Source organism: Notechis scutatus, chromosome 3 (genome assembly GCF_049901735.1).
Source record: "Notechis scutatus isolate UNSWTSFEM ecotype Mainland chromosome 3, rNotScu1.2, whole genome shotgun sequence".
Taxonomy (NCBI): domain Eukaryota; kingdom Metazoa; phylum Chordata; class Lepidosauria; order Squamata; family Elapidae; genus Notechis; species Notechis scutatus.
Window position 1 is genome coordinate 123,597,606 of NC_142011.1, and position 16,958 is coordinate 123,614,563.

General features: G+C 39.6%; 2 protein-coding genes across 3 annotated transcripts in view; one reads left to right on the forward strand and one right to left on the reverse strand.

Moving 5' to 3' along the window:
- ELP2 (elongator acetyltransferase complex subunit 2) overlaps positions 1-3,508 on the forward strand; it is a 63,736-nt gene extending 60,228 nt beyond the window's left edge. The window contains exons 22-23 of one of the 2 annotated variants that reach the window (XM_087961129.1): positions 445-496; positions 2,944-3,295. In XM_087961129.1, coding sequence (XP_087817255.1) covers positions 445-496; positions 2,944-3,156 — 265 coding nt within the window. In that variant the 3' untranslated portion in view covers positions 3,157-3,295. Of the gene's footprint in view, positions 1-444; positions 497-2,943 lie in introns of both variants that reach the window. The other variant, XM_026672494.2, reaches the window with a different exon arrangement.
- Positions 3,509-13,523: 10,015 nt separating this feature from the next.
- Positions 13,524-16,958, reverse strand: part of GABBR2 (gamma-aminobutyric acid type B receptor subunit 2) — a 354,273-nt gene continuing 350,838 nt past the window's right edge. Inside the window, exon 19 of the mRNA XM_087961130.1 lies at positions 13,524-16,809. Within this exon, the coding sequence (XP_087817256.1) occupies positions 16,644-16,809 (166 nt within the window). The 3' untranslated portion in view covers positions 13,524-16,643. The remainder of the gene's footprint in view (positions 16,810-16,958) is intronic.

Consider the following 16,958-nt stretch of genomic DNA (forward strand, 5'->3'; position numbering starts at 1 on the left):
TGTGTTGACTACGGGTGATGGGATTTGGGCCGGAATATTCAAAGGCCATCAGATTGCATATTCTTCAGTTGGAAAGTTAATGCATATTCAAAAAAAATGCAAACATATAACAAATATTCAGAATGTTCTTAGTGCCATGCAATTGATAAACAGAACATCTACTGAATTATTATTTTGTATAAAGATTTGAAATACTGTGTGTTGCATAAGATGAATTCTCTACCCACTTCAGTTCTTCTATGCCCTCCCAAAGCCTCTCTGAGAGATTGGAGTCCCTGAGAAGGCTTTGAGGAAGGGTAAGGAGTTGAAGTGGGTGTAGGGCATCAGGACAAATAATGGAATGAGGTGGCTTGTGTCAAGCAAGCCAAAGTTGGATATAATCTTTATCTCCTCTTCCAAGTCAGCATTGTCCCATTTGTTCTTGCTTTCTCTCCCTGTTCTCAAATTTGTTCAGGGGCACTTTGACTTCAGGAGGAAAGAGCCAGTAGCAGAATATGTAGGGATGTAGTTCCAGACAACAGACTGAATGAGTTCATGTCTGGGTCTCTGTATGGCTGCTCTTGGTCCTTTTCCATTCATGTTTCAAGTACCATTTCCTTGAATGGCATATCAAGCACATCTAGAATCCTTTGCCTTTCTCTGTGTTTTCTTTCCCCCCATTCATATTCTCCTTAGCTTTTTTAAAAAAAGTTATCTTATTTAGAGGTAATATTGGTAATGTATTATAAAAGTTTAATTTTGGTCAGGTTTAGATCGAATAAATATTGGCCCCATGGTTCCCTTGTACTGAATTTTGTGTGATAATGTGAGTAAGGTAATAAAGTTGATCAAAATGATACCGTGATGTGTCATAGCTTTGTTATGATTGTAATCTCTGTGCACGGACTTTATGATATTGCAACTGTAGCTGATTCTAGAGAATTCATCTACCCAACTTGATAGGCCCGTATATTTATCATGAGGAAGGAGAGACAACTCGAGTAGGGGAGCAAGGGAAAGAGAGACAGTTCTTTTTTCTACCAAGTGGGCTGTCATCACAGATTCCTACAGTGCGGGTTGAAGACTAGAAGCCAACGATGACCTCTGTTTTCCCTGGTGTGCTTCTCAGCCCTGGAAAAGGGCAAAGAGAGAATTAAAAACACTCATTCTTTATATAGCACTGTGGGGAATTCGAAGTGGCTCATGTTACGTTATCTTATTGTAATCCTTTCAGCTATCCTGTAAAATAGGTCAGTATCCTTTCCGTATGATTCTTGTATTACAGATGTTGGGCAGAGAGAGAAGAAGGAGAGCGAGAGCAAACTAGTTTTAGATTGCCCAACAGAAGATGGCAGGGAGGACGTCTTAATTGGATCTGGAGGCTTCTTGAATTGTGGCCCGTTCTCTTGAGTTAACTTCATTAGTCTGAGCCAAATACAAGAAATTCAGTTACATCCTGGCTTTACATATTTCACAGAGGTTCTTTTTTTTTTTTTGAGGCCTTACCTTTCTTTGAGTTAGTAATCAGGATTTCTGTTCAGATTCTTGAAACTTCAAATTAAAAATAGATCTATATTTGGTTTGGCTCTTACGCTGATTTTAAGTTATGTGCCTTTTGAGCCCTTTGGGCTGTAACTGGAGCTGTATAGCAGGGCTGTAAAAGCCTGATGAGACTTTAAATGTTTGAATTTCTCAGTATGCCATTAACATTTTCATTCATTTAAGTAGGCCCAAATGGCTTACTTGGTGTACCAGAACATCTGTTCCCCTTGTTCCTCTTTCAAGTTGTTTGCCTAGTTTCACATACATACCATATCATAGTGAGTCCACTTGGGCACCTTCAAGATGAACAGCAATATAAAATAATAAAAATCCCAATAGTTATTATTGTAAAAATATAGTAATAAACACTCCATGCTATAATAGCTAGGTTTTATATAGTTTGGTTGGCACAATGTGAATACATAAATAGCAAGTCTAATTTATTAACTCAGCACTGCATTCTATAATAGTGCAAAGTTACAGGTTTTTAATTCTAGCTACCTAATTCTGGGATACATTTACCTACTCTAGACAAGACTGAACTAAATTTAATACTTATTTTTAATTGTTTTTCTCTGAGGAAGTTCACATGGGTGAGGAATTTGTGAATAAAATTATTGGTTATGTTTTTCATACAGGTTTCTGGTTAGTGTTATTTTTATTTCTTCAAACTTGTCTCATGATCTTTTAGCCATTGGAAGAATTCCTAGAAAGTTGTGGTGTGTAGATCCCCTGCAAAATTTTATCATTATTTGTGGTGTCATTTGGATGTGTTGCATGGGGTTAGCTTGCCTTCAAGACACAATTTGGAACTATGTTTTTAAAATGCATTTAAAAGCAGTGGTTTAAAAGCAAGATAAAATCTACAGGCTTTTACAGCCATAAACATCTATAGACCTAATGGCAGATTTGATCAATGAAAACCATGTGGGGAATGGAAAAGATAACCTCTGAATCCAGAAAGAAAGAGCATACAAGCCTGCAAGGGAATTCCTGACCATAATTTAGCATTGCATCTAAATCAGGCACTTACTTCAAGCCACTTAATAGTCTGACTCCTTTTTCCTTCTTCTTTTTTGAGGGGGAACTTTCCAGCATGATTCTTAGCTTCCTGGGTAGCAGTATCTTTCTTAATATTGATGTTTGACCTGAAATTGCAGTGAAAATAAGTAGATTGCTGCTTGAATTATTAATGGGATGAAGTGAAGAAATGTCACTTGCACTGATAATAGCTCTGGCATCTTTAATACCTACAGGCAGTGACAAGTTTAGATTTTCCATTCTGGCAGTGCAGCAAAGGAACACACTAATTAGATAAATGCTGATGTTTTGAATTGACAAAGTCCAGCTGAGTTTGACATTTGGTGATTATGAGAGATGAGTAGAGTTTCCTTCTACTAATAGCTTCTGTCTTTGTTGCAGCCAAAGCCATACCCTTACTGTCAAACGACTGCAGTGGAGAACGCCTGTGGGCAAAGCGGGGCAGGACACAGCCGAGAGCAGCAAGTGGCTGCAGCTGGTGAGCTGCGGGGCGGATCACTGTGTGAAGATCTTCAGTATCAATCGGCACAGCCTTTAAAGGACGACTTTGAGGCAGACAGACTCTACTTGCCTATCAGCCATTTCCTGAACTGATTTTCTTAAAAAGAAGCAAAAATTGGACTTCCAGCTCTTCGAGCAATGCAATCTGACACCAGTATAAACTGAACTTACATATTGAAGCAGTTTGAGAAGTAATATGTGGGCATAATGGTTCTGTACAAACAAGTTTTTATTGTATACTTAGCAGTGGCCATTTGTCATAGAAGGCCCCTCTGAGGTAAATCAGCTGTAATCCATATACACTTAGAACAGATATCAAACTGGGAGAAAGAGAATTATGTTTCTTGCTTCCTTCTCATCTGTAAAAACACAATGTGTATTTCTGCTTAAACTTGTAGGATGGTTGTTTTCACAATAGAGTGCAGGGACTCCATTTTGAAGTTCATTTTTGAGTCTTCCAGAGTGGTTGATGGGTGGTTGAGGTAAAGGTCCTTGTTTTTGCAGCATACAGACTAGGGAAATTTGGGAGTGGCACTTGGGGAGAATTGGGGAGTGGATGCTAGCAGATTGCAACATTTGTTTCCTTGGGTTGAAGTGGAAGGGAGAAGAAGCGGGAGAATAAACACTGGTTCCTCCCAAGAAATCAGAAATGTGCAAGAAAGAATAAGCGATACGACACTGAACAGAGATGCCTATGGAAGGCAGAAAGAGGATGAAGGTCCTTGGTTGCTGCTAGTGATGGCGGCAGCACAAATTTCTGATACTGTAAATGTCCTTAAAGACATTTTGTTCACACAGAAGAACAAATGATGGAATAAATAAAAGGCATAAATGAGAAAGAAATCCAGGTAAAACTGTTGTGCCTGGAATGAAGAGGATAGACCTGACTGGAATTGGTACAGCAGGAACTTGAACTGAAAGGAGAAGCAAGCACTGCAAAGGACCCTCTACAGGTGGCTCCTGTCTGGCCATCTATGGCTGCTCTAAAGGACCAGCTGAAAAGGGAAACATGAGGAAATTTGCAACACTCTACAGAAGAAGCGGGGAGGGCAGGAATAAGGCCTTGCCTTAAATCAGAATATATGTGTTCCTTCATCAAGGGGCCATAGTGGGACCAGGGTACTGAAGGGGGAAATCTTGAGAGTGTACATTGGATAAAGTGATGGAGGGCTGTTAGATGAATGTAATAGCAATTGGTTAACACAGGGGGTATATTGAATGTAAGCTTATTTGAGACAGTATATAGGAGGTTCTGGGAAGCCTCGGGGTTTGTGGATGCTGAGGAGCAAATTTCCAAAGCCAGTTAGAAGGAGGTAAGATGGGTGGGAGATATTCTGGTTGTTCCAGAAGGGGAATACACAGTCTTCTAGCTCTTCTGCTTAGGTCCAAAACTTAAGAGGCCTGGTCCATGGTATAATGGCCAAAACATGGTTAATTTAAAATAAGCAAATCCCTCTGGAGATATATTATTTTAATGAAGATGAATGTATGGTGGGGGGGTTTAATAGAAATTTTTATAAAACTAGTACAATGATAAGAAACTAATGCAAATTAAAAACAGTGCAAGAAAGAAAGTAGAAGAAAAAGATAAGAATATGGTGTATAAAAAGAAAAGAAACGTAAAAAGAAATGACTTCCCTCTTCATATTTTCTTTAAAAAAGCAGCCATTTGATTCAGAGAAAAATCCCAGTGGCCTGCAGGAAAGGATTCAGATGTTCTGAGATTTCTCTTGCTATGGTAAAAGGCAGCAGTATTCACTTTTTATACATCATTTTAATCTCAATCATGGAAGAAAGCAGCTAGTAATCTCTTTCTTGCCGACACTTGACTGCATGATTCTGGAGTTAGAAATGATTTAGTTGCCTTTCTATTGTGCTGGGACATTTTGTCCTTCTTAAAGAGAGTCTGGTCTGTGTTTATTTGGAAAACCACGTTGAAATTGTTGAATTTGTTAATCGTAGAAGGGGTACCTAATTTGATGTAGTGTAGAATAGATAAGTACTGCAGTAGGAATTCAGTCTAAATTATCTTTAGACTGCAACAAACTTATTTGGCTCTATGCTGGGCATTTTCTGCATAGAGCTGAAAATTTGTTCCGCTTCAAATACTTTTCTTTGGTGTAGCTGTTTCAGTATTATTTCCATTGCAAAAAAGGTATGTTTTAAGAATGTTTTCATATCAAACTAGAGGAATAACTGTACTCACTGAAAGATTTTTTCCTCCTCTTCAAACCCGGGGCCTCTAGTTAAATCTCTTCATGCAGAGACCTTGGAGGTTTCCAGTCAATCAAATAGGTAGCACCTGGCCGGAATTATTAAGGTGTCATTCTCTGCCAGGTTCTTTATTAAACTGATTATAAAACAACAGGCTCCATTTTTATGAGCCTGTGTTTGAAAAAGGAATAAAAGCAGGGGTAGGATATCATAGCCCAGTATGTCAGACAATTAATTAATTAGTATGTTTCAAGGCCTTTGATTTTTGTGCAGTACCCTGTTACAAATTATTGACTTGTTCAGTTTGTATTTAGGATCAGCATTCCTATTTATTCAATCTTTCTAGTTCCCAGCTATAATATGTGATTAAACAAATGGCTCTTTCCAGTTTAGAACAAGCAAGAAATAACTATTAAAACTATAAAATGCTGAAGGAGATTGGATAATATATACTCTTTATGTCAGTACTGGAGAAAATGATCAGTTGTCCTTTCCAATAATTCTGTCATAAACATGCACTGGTACAGAAGCATTTTGCATTCTACATATAATTTAAGAGTCCATTTGTGTATAATTCAACTTTATTATTTATCCAGAAATTGGCTCAATTCTCAACTAGACACTAGAGCTCAGATTAAACCTTCCCCAATAATGACTTAATATTGAATTAATGGAACAAAAACCATGTCCTTCTCCAAATTCCAGCACCTTTCCTCTCTTAAGAGCTCTTATTTTCCTTGTTCAAAAAGTAAAGGAGATTTTACTCTGCTAGTTGTTGTCGACTTTAGGGGGCAGTACTTGCCTCTGTTTCTTTCTTGTTCAAAGTGATGTAAATATGAATGGTGTTTATATCAAGTTCATCACTTAGTGAGCTTCTTATATGAAGTAGCCATAGAACAAAACATATTTTAAAAAACTATGTGCAAGGAAGCAGTAAAAATCTATTTATGAACCAGAGATGGATATTGAAGCAACGAAAAGCTTTGAAAGGAAGCATTTTTAGAGCCTTCACTGATGTCACAACTAACATCTGAAATCCTATATGAGTGTTCTTTAAATAGTCCTTTCTTTCATCTTATATTGGAAATTTGAAATGTTGAATACATAGCAGTGAATGTTATTAGAGCCGCGTGAATCTTACTGATATATAAAGGGAATGTGACTGAACAAGTAATACCAAACTTGATATTTCTTTTATATATAAAAAGGCATTCAATATGTGAAAAAGTAATTGTCCCTCTGTTCAATCAAGTCAACAACGACAAGCAGGACCTGTTGTTTTCATATTTTACTAAAAATGTAGATTTGCATATGTATCAACTCTCTTGCGGGAGCTTCATTTCTTTCCAATTCGCTTCCAGGTTCAATTCAAGGTAATGGTTATTATCTTTAAACCCTACATGGTTTGGATCCAGGGTTATTTGAAGGACTGTCTTTTCAGTTACATCTACCAACCCACTAGAGAGGGGAGATAGGGTATATTACCACTGCTTCATTAAGTAACTCTAACTAATGCTGTGATGGCAAGCCTTTTGGGTTTTGGAGGTCAAAAATTCAGAAAGCACTTTGACTCTGATGGCTTGTCATGAAACACCTCAGTTGAGACAAGAGGATTCTCTGGATTTCCTCTCCAGACTCTCATGTGGAAGTCGCGTGTGAGACCCTGCTTTCATGAGGCCTCTGGAGCAGCAGTCACCAACCGGTGGGCCATTAAAAATTTTTGGTGGACTGCAGAGAAATCTCACCCACAGAGCACCCCCACAAAGCAATTAATCCGGGCTGCGCAGAAACACAAGGCTGCGCCGCCCACATGGCCTGCGGGAACCCTCCCTGCCCACACACTTCTTACCCGGTAAACTTACCTGCTAAATTGCTATTTTTCCTTTTTCCGACCATCATCTGTTCTGCTGTGCCGGGAGATTTAGATTAGCTAGAAAGCAGGAAATGGTTGGATTTCTTGCTTTCTAGCTAATCTTTAGTTCTTCAGCTCAGCACAGCCGAGCCTCTCTTAGGACTGAAGGTTTGCTTGCAAGCAAATTCAATGCAGACTCACGGCAAGCAAATTTGAGAGACTGAGCTAGCCGATGGCAGATAAATAGATCACTGAATGATTCTTTGAGCAACTCAATCTGCCTGCTTTGCCTGGTTTTGGGTAAAAGTTGCTCTTTTTTTTATAAAAAAATTCAATATTTACATGCATGGTGTGTTGTGAGTTAATTTTGTGAGTTTGCTAGCAAATTTTATGAATTTGCTTGCAAGCAAATTTTATGTGACAGACTGAGCTAGCTAATGGCAGATAGATAGATCTCTGAATGAATCTGATTCTGTGAGCAACTCAATCTGCCTGCCTGTTTTGCCTGATTTTGGGTAAAGGTTGCTCTTTTTTTAATAAAAAATTCAATATTTATATAAATATTTATAATATTTACAAAAAGCCATTCCCAGCCAGTCACATGACCACCAAGCCACACCCACAAATTAGGCCACACCCACACAACCAGTTAGTGGTCCCTGGAATCTAAAATTATGAGTTTGGTGGTCCCTGAGGTCCAAAAGGTTGGCGACCCCTGCTCTGGAGCCCTTGAAAATCAACCAAGAATACTTGTGTGATTTTTGGATGTCTCACACGCTGCACAAGAGCAAGGCTGCCTTATGCAATGTCCAGGGGGTCCAGAGGTCTGGTGTGTCACCAAAAACGACATGGCATTGTCACCTGTCATAGATTTGCTATCACCAATTTAATGGGACCAGGAAGGGCTTTCTCAGTGGTGATTCCTTCCCTGGGCAACATCATTGCCACAGAGAGAAGACCTTGATGCCCTTTTGACGGGCCCTGAACATAGTTTTGTCATTAGGCCTGGGGTCCCAAGGTGATATGGAATACATCAAGTGACTTGTCCCTGGGTAGTTGAGGGTTTATTGGGTTTGGTGTTTGATGTTTTATTTCTTTAAGCTACATGGAATCACTATGAGTTGAATGACCATATGTATTTTCTTAATAAATAAAGTAATTTGGGCTAGCCCTGCCCTGACTAAACCTCACAGATTTTATCTCCTTCGTCATCAAACCAAGTCTACAGAAATTTCACGCCCCTCCTTAAGTTTTTTTATATCATTGGTACCTATCAAGATGGAAAAAGATTACAAAGCCATTTCTGATTTGAAATGAAGATTTGGGGCAATACTGGTAGTCTGCCCTGTTTAGAACCATTCAAAGTTACATTTGCATTGAAACACATTATGATCAATCTTCACACTAACAACCATGCAGCATCCATATGTTCACAGGATTAAAATTTGTGCATTTTGCAACCAACAAGTGTTTATGACTATTGCTGTGTCCCACTCAGAGGATCACCATTTAAACACTTCACAGCCAGCTTCCAATAGAGTCAATGGAGATGGCTAATCATGGCCATGTAAGGTCTCGCTTACCAATTGCAGTTAACAATGACAATATAATTGATGTAGTTAAGTTTGGTGTGGCCATGTGATATTTCATGAGATTACTGGAAACAAAACACTGCTTTTCACAATAAGAACTTCATGTCAACTGTCAAGTACAGCCATATGCTTGTCTCATGGTTTTGATGGTGCTTTGTTGTCTTAGTTGCCCTTATTGATGTAGGCAAGGATCTGATTTTGCATCTACAGGAAAAACTGAATGTAAACTGAAACTGGGATACATGAGTCATGCAGCAAAAAATAATTTTACAGCTATAAGCACGTCCATAAGAGAATGACGAACAAAATAATTTTTTTAGAATGGCCAAGTCAAAGGAATAAGATAGAATCTGAAATAAGCGATTCAAGTTAGAAACCTGTCAAAGTATTCTTGGGTTGAAGCAATTCACCATGAAGGAATGAACCAAGATTCCTACAAAGGGATATGAGAGAGTGATGTTTAGTTTATTGTCATTGCACCTCGTACAACGAAATTAAATGCCATTTTCAGTGTATATTATGACTATGAAAATAAACACAAACACACATCCTTCACATTCTATGCATTGAATTGAAAATGCCTGATATTGCATTAATATTGCAGTATACAGTAGAATTCAATAGAGTTACTGCCCTGGGATAGAAGCTGTTTTTCAGCCTATTTGTCCTTGTTTTTATTATCCTGTATCGTCTGCCAGATGGTAATAGTTCAAAAAAAGGTTGCCCAGGATGAGATGGATCTTTGAGAATGTTTTGAACTTTCTTAAGGCAGCGGGAGCTATAAAACTCTTCCAAAGAGGGGAGAGAGCAACCAATGATCTGGGCAATGACATTAACCCTCTGGAGTGCTTTCCTATCTGCCACTGTGCAATTGGCAAACCATACAGAGGTACAGTATGTTAAAATGCTCTCTATGCTGCAGCGGTAGAAGGTCACCAGCAGTTTTTCATTCAGTTGTTTCCTGAGTAGTCTCAGGTAGTATAATCTTTGCTGGGCCCTTTTGACCAGGGCTGCAATGTGGGCACCCCAGGTCAGGTCCTCTTTTAGGGTAACACCCAGAAACTTAAAACTGGCCACTTGCTCCACTTGGTCTCCATTGATAAGCAAGAGCTGGATGTCTGGTCTGTTCCTTCTATAATCCACTATAAGCTCCTTGGTCTAATCCATTATAACCCACTGTAAGCTCCTTGGTGTTGAGGTCCAAGTTATAGTCTCCACACCACGAAAGCAACCGGTCCACCTCATCTCGGTGGGAACACTCATCCCCCATGGCGATGAGTCCCACCACTGTTATCATCTGCAAATTTAGTAATAGTGTTACTAAGCATGAGTGGGAATGCAGTCATGCACGTAAAGAGTACAGAGCAGTGGTTCCCAAACTTTTTCAGTCCACCGCCCCCTTGGTGTTACAAACTCATCCTCAGTGCCCCCCCACCCAGGGTTGGGATTCAAGTTTCTGTGGGCGTGGCCTAATTTGAGGGTGTGGCTTGCTGGTCATGTGACTGGGTGGGTGTGGCTTGCTGGTCATGTGACCTGGTAGGTATGGTTTGGTGGTCTTGTGACTGGGTGGGCATGGCCAAGTGACTGGCAAACCAAATACAAGTGGTCCTCACTTAATGGCCAGTTGTTTAGCAAGATTTCTAATTTATGACTGGCCTCCCCAGAGTTACTTGACCTGTTTTTGGAGTTTTGACAGCCATGCACACACATACACACACACTCCCTTCCAATCCTGCTGGAGCAGGTCATTGGACTAGAATCGGCAAAGCATTTCTGATTAGATTCTAAGTAGTGAATAGAATATAATCAGAGATGCTTTGCCGATTCTTGTTGATTTTTATTTGTATTTCTTTATTTTATGTTACTGAATTGCATTGACATGTGTGTCCCTTCTTGTGCACAACCCAGAAGCTTTTGTGTTTCTTTGCAGCAAAAATTATTGACCTCTGGCTTTGCTCTACTTTTCAAATGTGCTGCCACTGCCACATTCTAGGTGCTGGCCCCGCAGGTTCACCCCATTGAGCCCACTGCACCGGAGGGACCTGCCCAAGCAAGTCCGAGCGGAGTAGTGCACCAAGTCAATGGGGTGAGCCTGAGAGAGGGAAAGAGAAAAGAAAGAGAAAGAAAGAGAGAAGAAAAGAGAAAAGGGAAAGAAAGAAAAAGGGACAAAGAAAGGTGGAGACGGAAGGAAGGGACAGAAAGAAAAAGAAATAAAGGAGGGAGGGAGGGAGGGAGGGAGGAGAAAGATAATGAGATATCTATTTTAGTCCAATCACCTGCTCCGGCAGGGTTAGAAGGGAGTGTGTGTGTTCTCCTTGTAATTTACCAGTTCATTTTGGTTTTGCCTTCTTCAGAATTGGCACTGTAAAGCATTGGGGAAAAGTATTTTTTTAGGGTGGAGATCTGGTCCAATGGATCCTGTTTAAAGCCTCAACAAAATGTGAGAGCTTCCTGATAGTCTTGACCATGTTTCATCCACAAAACCTTTAATATAAGCCAAAGATGTTTCAATGTGCTGGCAAAGATGTTTCAATGTGGAAAAGGGCCTCAGTCTAAACTAGGCCTCATTTCAATCTGATGCATCAGGTCTCTCTCTCTCTCTCTCTCTCCCCCCCTCCCTCCCTCCCTCCCAGACTGGCTTTGGTCTACTTTACCGATGTGCCTGCAGGGACGGCACTTCGAACATGGATGGATGGTTGGATAGAGAGACAGGTAGGTAAGTAGATAGATAGATAGATAGATAGATAGATAGATAGATAGATAGATAGATAGATAGATAGATAGATGATAGATAGATAGATAGATAGATAGATAGATAGATAGATAGATAGATAGATAGATAGATAGATAGATAGATGATAGGTTGGTAGGCAGGTAGGCAGGCAGGCAGATCTTTTGCATAAACGTATGGATAGATAGGTAGGTAGGTAGGCAAGCAGGCAGGCAAGTAGGCAGGAAGACAGACAGACCTTTTGGATGGATGTATGGATAGGTAGGTAGGTAGGTAGGTAGGTAGGTAGATAGATCTATATTGGTAGGTAGATAGGTAGGTAGGTAGACAGAAAGACAGGCAGGTAGGTAGGTAGGAAGGGAGGCAGACAGACAGACCTTTTGGATGGTTGGACGGACAGACGGATGGATGGACGAACAGACAGAATGCGACAGCGGCGGCACTTTGGGAAAGGTGGTGGCGGCTTTTCCCAACGTGCTGCCACATTCGAGGCGCTGGCTCCAGTTTGGTACAACAGTCAATGGGCCTGCAGGGCTGGCAACCACCCACTTTGGAACCACTGATATAGAGTAAGGGACTCAACACGCAACCCTGTGGTGTACCAGTGTTAAAAATAAGGGCTGAAGAGATATGATTACCTAATCTGACCCTCTTGTGAGCGGACAGATAGGAAATCCATAATCCAAAGGCAGATTGAATAAGAAAGTCCAAGGTCCAGAAGTTTAGATACTAGTCTGTGTGGAAGAATTGTTTTAAATGCAGAAGTAAAATCTAGTTGCAGACATTGCAGGTAAACATGGTGAAAGTTGAAATCTTGAAGTACATACAGGTAATCCTCATTCAGCAACTGCCTAATTTAGACACTATTTGCAATTATGACAGTGATGAAAGAATAACTTTATGACCAACTCTCGCATTTATTTTGCAGATCTTTAAAGCAAAAGCAAGCAGAAAATCATAATCATAATTGCAGTTTCACTTTGGCTGTTTCACTTAATGACTGAGTTGCTGGTCCCAGTTGTGGTTGCTAAATGAAGACTACCTGACGTTCATAACTGTCATTTTTTTCCCATTGATAACAAGTACAAGGTTTAATCCAGGGATTTTAAAGTTCACATACAACAAGGTTGAGCAGTGAGTATACACATACACAGCGAAGAGAATAAATCCGTATATGGGAGATGGAAAATATCATTTTTTTTCTTCATTTTAGGGAGAAGATTCTGTTCCTTCACTATTAAAGAAATTTATTTGGTGGATTAAAATACACAATAAATCTGAGAGTAGGATTAATCCTGGAAAATTATGCTGCTTTTTGCCTTCTCCCAGTGATTTCAGTATCTTCCAATATTTCTTGCTATTGTCTCAGGAAAGTTCAGATTGGATGAGAATTTAAGCCCTCATCAATGGTCTTGGTTGACTTTGCTGTCTTGGTGCTTTTAGCAGCGTTGGAGCGATTATCATTTCCCCCTAACCTAGTTACTATTAACTAAACTGGACTCCTGAGGACTCTGCAGGCAAATCCTTGAATATCTATTATATCTGTGTTGTCCATGTGGTATGTCATTTTAACAGGGATAAAAATACAGAGACACCAATGGATCACTTCTTACATATTAGTCATCACAATGTAATTTTAACAAGGATGAAGACAAATATAAATCTTGTGCAAAATATATAAATGAACCAGAGGGGTTGGTTTTTTTTCAAACCCCTAAAACAGAATTATCTAAAAACATAAAAGGTATGTTCTATATGTTTGACTGTCTCCAGGGAATGCCTACAGGTATGCACACACTAAAAATGCCCAGTATTTCATAAAGATTTTCAATACAGTAGCTGGCTTATATTTCTTGTGTTTGTTCCTGTGTTCATTTCTTATATATTGAATTGATCACCCTAGTTCAGCTATAGGAAGATAAGCAAGCAGAAAGTGATATAAGTTCCATAACATCTGGCATAAATCCAGTCAAATCCAGTTCCAGTTTCCTGTCTGGTACATTGTGTACATTAAAATAAAATAACATAAAGCTGTATATTAAAATTCAGCCAAGAAATCACCAAGTAGTCATTATGTTTTCTCTATTTTATTAATAAAACAGATTTTTTTTGCAACAATTTATTAAAAATTTATTTTCATGCAGTATAAGGGGTATACAAGAAATTCTCCAAGTTCTCTCACTCTTCCTCTCTGTTGCTTCTTAAAAAATAATTCTTACTGGTCCGGTCTGGGTTGAAGCATTTGTGCACTGTCGTTGTTGGAAAATGCCATTGGGGCATAGCCTCATCATAATTTTTTACAGGACATTTTTGCTGCAGGATATTTAAAAAAAAAAACCCAGAAACATTGAATAGCTATAGTCATTTTATGGGTCTTATTTTCTGCAGGAAATTAGAAAAGAAAAGAAAACTTGTGGGAGAAACTACAGTTGCATTTTAGACAAAGAATGTACTGCATGATTTAAACCTAAGAAACAGCACACAGTCAGTAGTCACAAAGAGTTACAGACACACACACTCACCGCCAAGAGTCCAATACTTTTGATTTTTTTTGTTTTGTTTCCTGCTATGTTGGAATAATATCTTCTACAGAAATGTTTGTGTATACATTATATACAGTATTATTGTCCTTTTTTGAAAAGTAATATTTATTTGTATTAAATAAAGTCCTGATGAAATTTATTCATACATTAAGAGAATACTGTTAACATACATGCATGCACACGCACAAGTGCGTGCATGCATGTGCACACCCACACCAGACAACACCTTCAGTGGTTAGTGCTCAAACGGAGTAATGTGTTCTACTTCCTTTGTGGTAAATTTACTCACTATGGTTCTAACCCTTCCAGATCCCCTCCTGACCTCTCCATGATGTGCGTTCAGGGAGCATTTCTGTGATACCTTCAAGGGAGTAAAATTCATGGGAAATATAATCAGGCAGGTAGGATCAGCGGACATTGGCAATGACTGGGTTGGCATGTCTCTTTCTTGTGCAGGTACTAAATGCTATTATGGGGACATTTTTGTGGAATGGGTTCATTTCTGTGCGAGGACAGAAAGTGCAATAGAAATAAAACTACTTCTTCACTACTACTTCTTTTACAAGCTATAATTAATCAAAAGGTGGCCAGCTTCAATGTTGAACACTGCAGTTTGGCAAACTGGTATCCATTATAGTGTGAAAATTGTATTTAAGGAAAACAAAAGTGACCTGACAGGTTTAGTTTGTTTGTTTTTCTTGTCTGGCTAATAGTTTAGGTCCAGTGCCAGATTTTATTTTATTTTATTGCTATTTTAACAGCAATATAAGATAGTCTGAATCAATAAGTTACTGGGACAAAGGAAGAACAGGTTTGTTTGTTTTTTAGTGGGGAAAGGTATTTTGCCTGTCTTCTGCAACCATCAGGTTCTGGAATGTGCTTTTGTGCCTTTCACACGGTTAGGCACATCTTTAACACAGCATGCATTGGGATTTAAGCTTGCTCAACATCCTGACAGACTGTGTGATTGATGCCTTCCCAAACAATACACATATTTTAACTGGTAGAACTATACAATATGTCACAAGCAGCTCCGCTAGTTAAAAACAAAACCAACAAACCTAGAGGCATGAAAAAGCATAGACTTAAGCTTTCACTCAATCATCCTAGGATGCAGTAAGACAAAGGCAATCTTAAGCCCCTCTCGTACTGAATGCACAACCTGCAGCAGTGAAGGTATTGTGGCCCAGAACTACATAGCAATTGGAAGTTTATCCAATGTGGCATTTCTCAGATGTTTGGCCAGGAAAGAAATGCATCTCCTGAAGTTCCCCATGCCATTGAGTTGTAAAGGACCCAGGTGCCTCTCTTTGGATTATGCATGCCCAGTAAATCTTAATCCTAGCAAGCTGTCCCTACAACCACTAGGATTCAAGCAGCACATGTGTGGATCAAATCTTAACAGTAAGTTTATGGAAGCCCATTTCATTTGAGTTCTCTCATGTTGCTTTCTAATTAATAGCAGGTTCAGTTGCTCCCAGGAAGGAAATAGATTAAATCTATTCTCTTAGGTGGAATTTACAAGAGAGAAAAACCATTTTGCTTCAAATTACTGTACACCATATTTGTGATTTTGTCTTTTTTAAAATTCAAATCCCAAGGGGTATGTTTTAGCCAAACCTGGCAAACTTGGTTCAGCCTATCTTATTCTCAACCACCACTGTTTCTCACACACCCAGATGTGAAGCAAAGGTGGAGTCTGTATGAGCTCTGTTTCTGCAGAATTCAACTGCAACAGCAAAGTGTGGTGCCTAAGGACCCTATTCCTCTTGTTCCTCTGCTCAATTACCTGTACTATTAATTATGCTGTGGTTTAAATCAAGCAAACTCAGGGAGAAAAATCCACCTTATGATATGAAGATTTCAGTAGCAATCTTCAGCCTTAAGCACTATCAGACCTAGTTTTTTGCTATTTGCAGAAAGTCACCCCAGGATTCAGCCGAGCACAATGTCTTAACAGAGAGAATATCACTCCTCAAATCTGGGGTGCCTGTGGTAGCCACTCTAAAATCTTGGCCTTGGATTTGTTTCCCCCCCCAAAGCATTTTCTGCTCCAAGCGTATCTTTAGTTGAATGATCTGGACTGTGTGCAAATCTCAGTGACGCTGGAACTATTCGGAAGTCACCTGTTTTCTCACTGAGTTTAGTTCCAGGAATTAAGATCAGCCCAACTAACTATGGTCTCCAGAAGCTGAATGCAATCCCTGATATGGTATATATCTCCGTTACTTCAGCACTCTTTTGATGAGATTTTCCTTTTCTTCGTCTGATGTTTCACATTTTCAGTCGCAGTATAAAGTTTAGTGATGCTGCAGTGGGGTCTGTTGTATTTTTATTTTTTTTGGTCAAGTTTAGGTTTCTTAGCCACCTTGCCTCCTATAGAAATTTGGGAAGAAACATGGTTTTGGTGACTGTCTTTGCAAAGAAATAAAAATGTCCACAAATAAGGCTACAGATCAACCTCTGCCTAACCTCTCTGCTTCACATGCTTTTCCCCAGCAGTGGAGCTAGTCTTCCCTTGATAATGGCCTTATAGCACTAGTTTCTCTGTGGTAAGAGTAAGGATATGTAGAAGGCAAGAGTTCGACACAAGACGTTCAGTCCAGCCATTGAGTACCAAAAGCAGTTCAGGGAGCTCTGATGTCCTCCTACAGGCCAGAGACCATCACGCGAAAAGATGGTGGCACATGTCTGTGCCGTGGACTGGCACTGGGGCTGACACATGGACTGGCACAGCTGGCATCAACTCCTCCAATGGATGGCAAATAAGCATGATGAAGAATGGGCAGCTGTAAGGAGAGCCGCCGCTGTATGCTGTGAAGAAAGAACACAGAAAGATAAGGGCACTTAGCCAGGTATTCAGTACTGTCAAGGGCTGCTAGCAAAGGGCCTCTCATTTTAGGATGCATCCACTGGGAACCATACTAGAATCTCAAACGATTTTATAGCCAGTTTGCCAAACC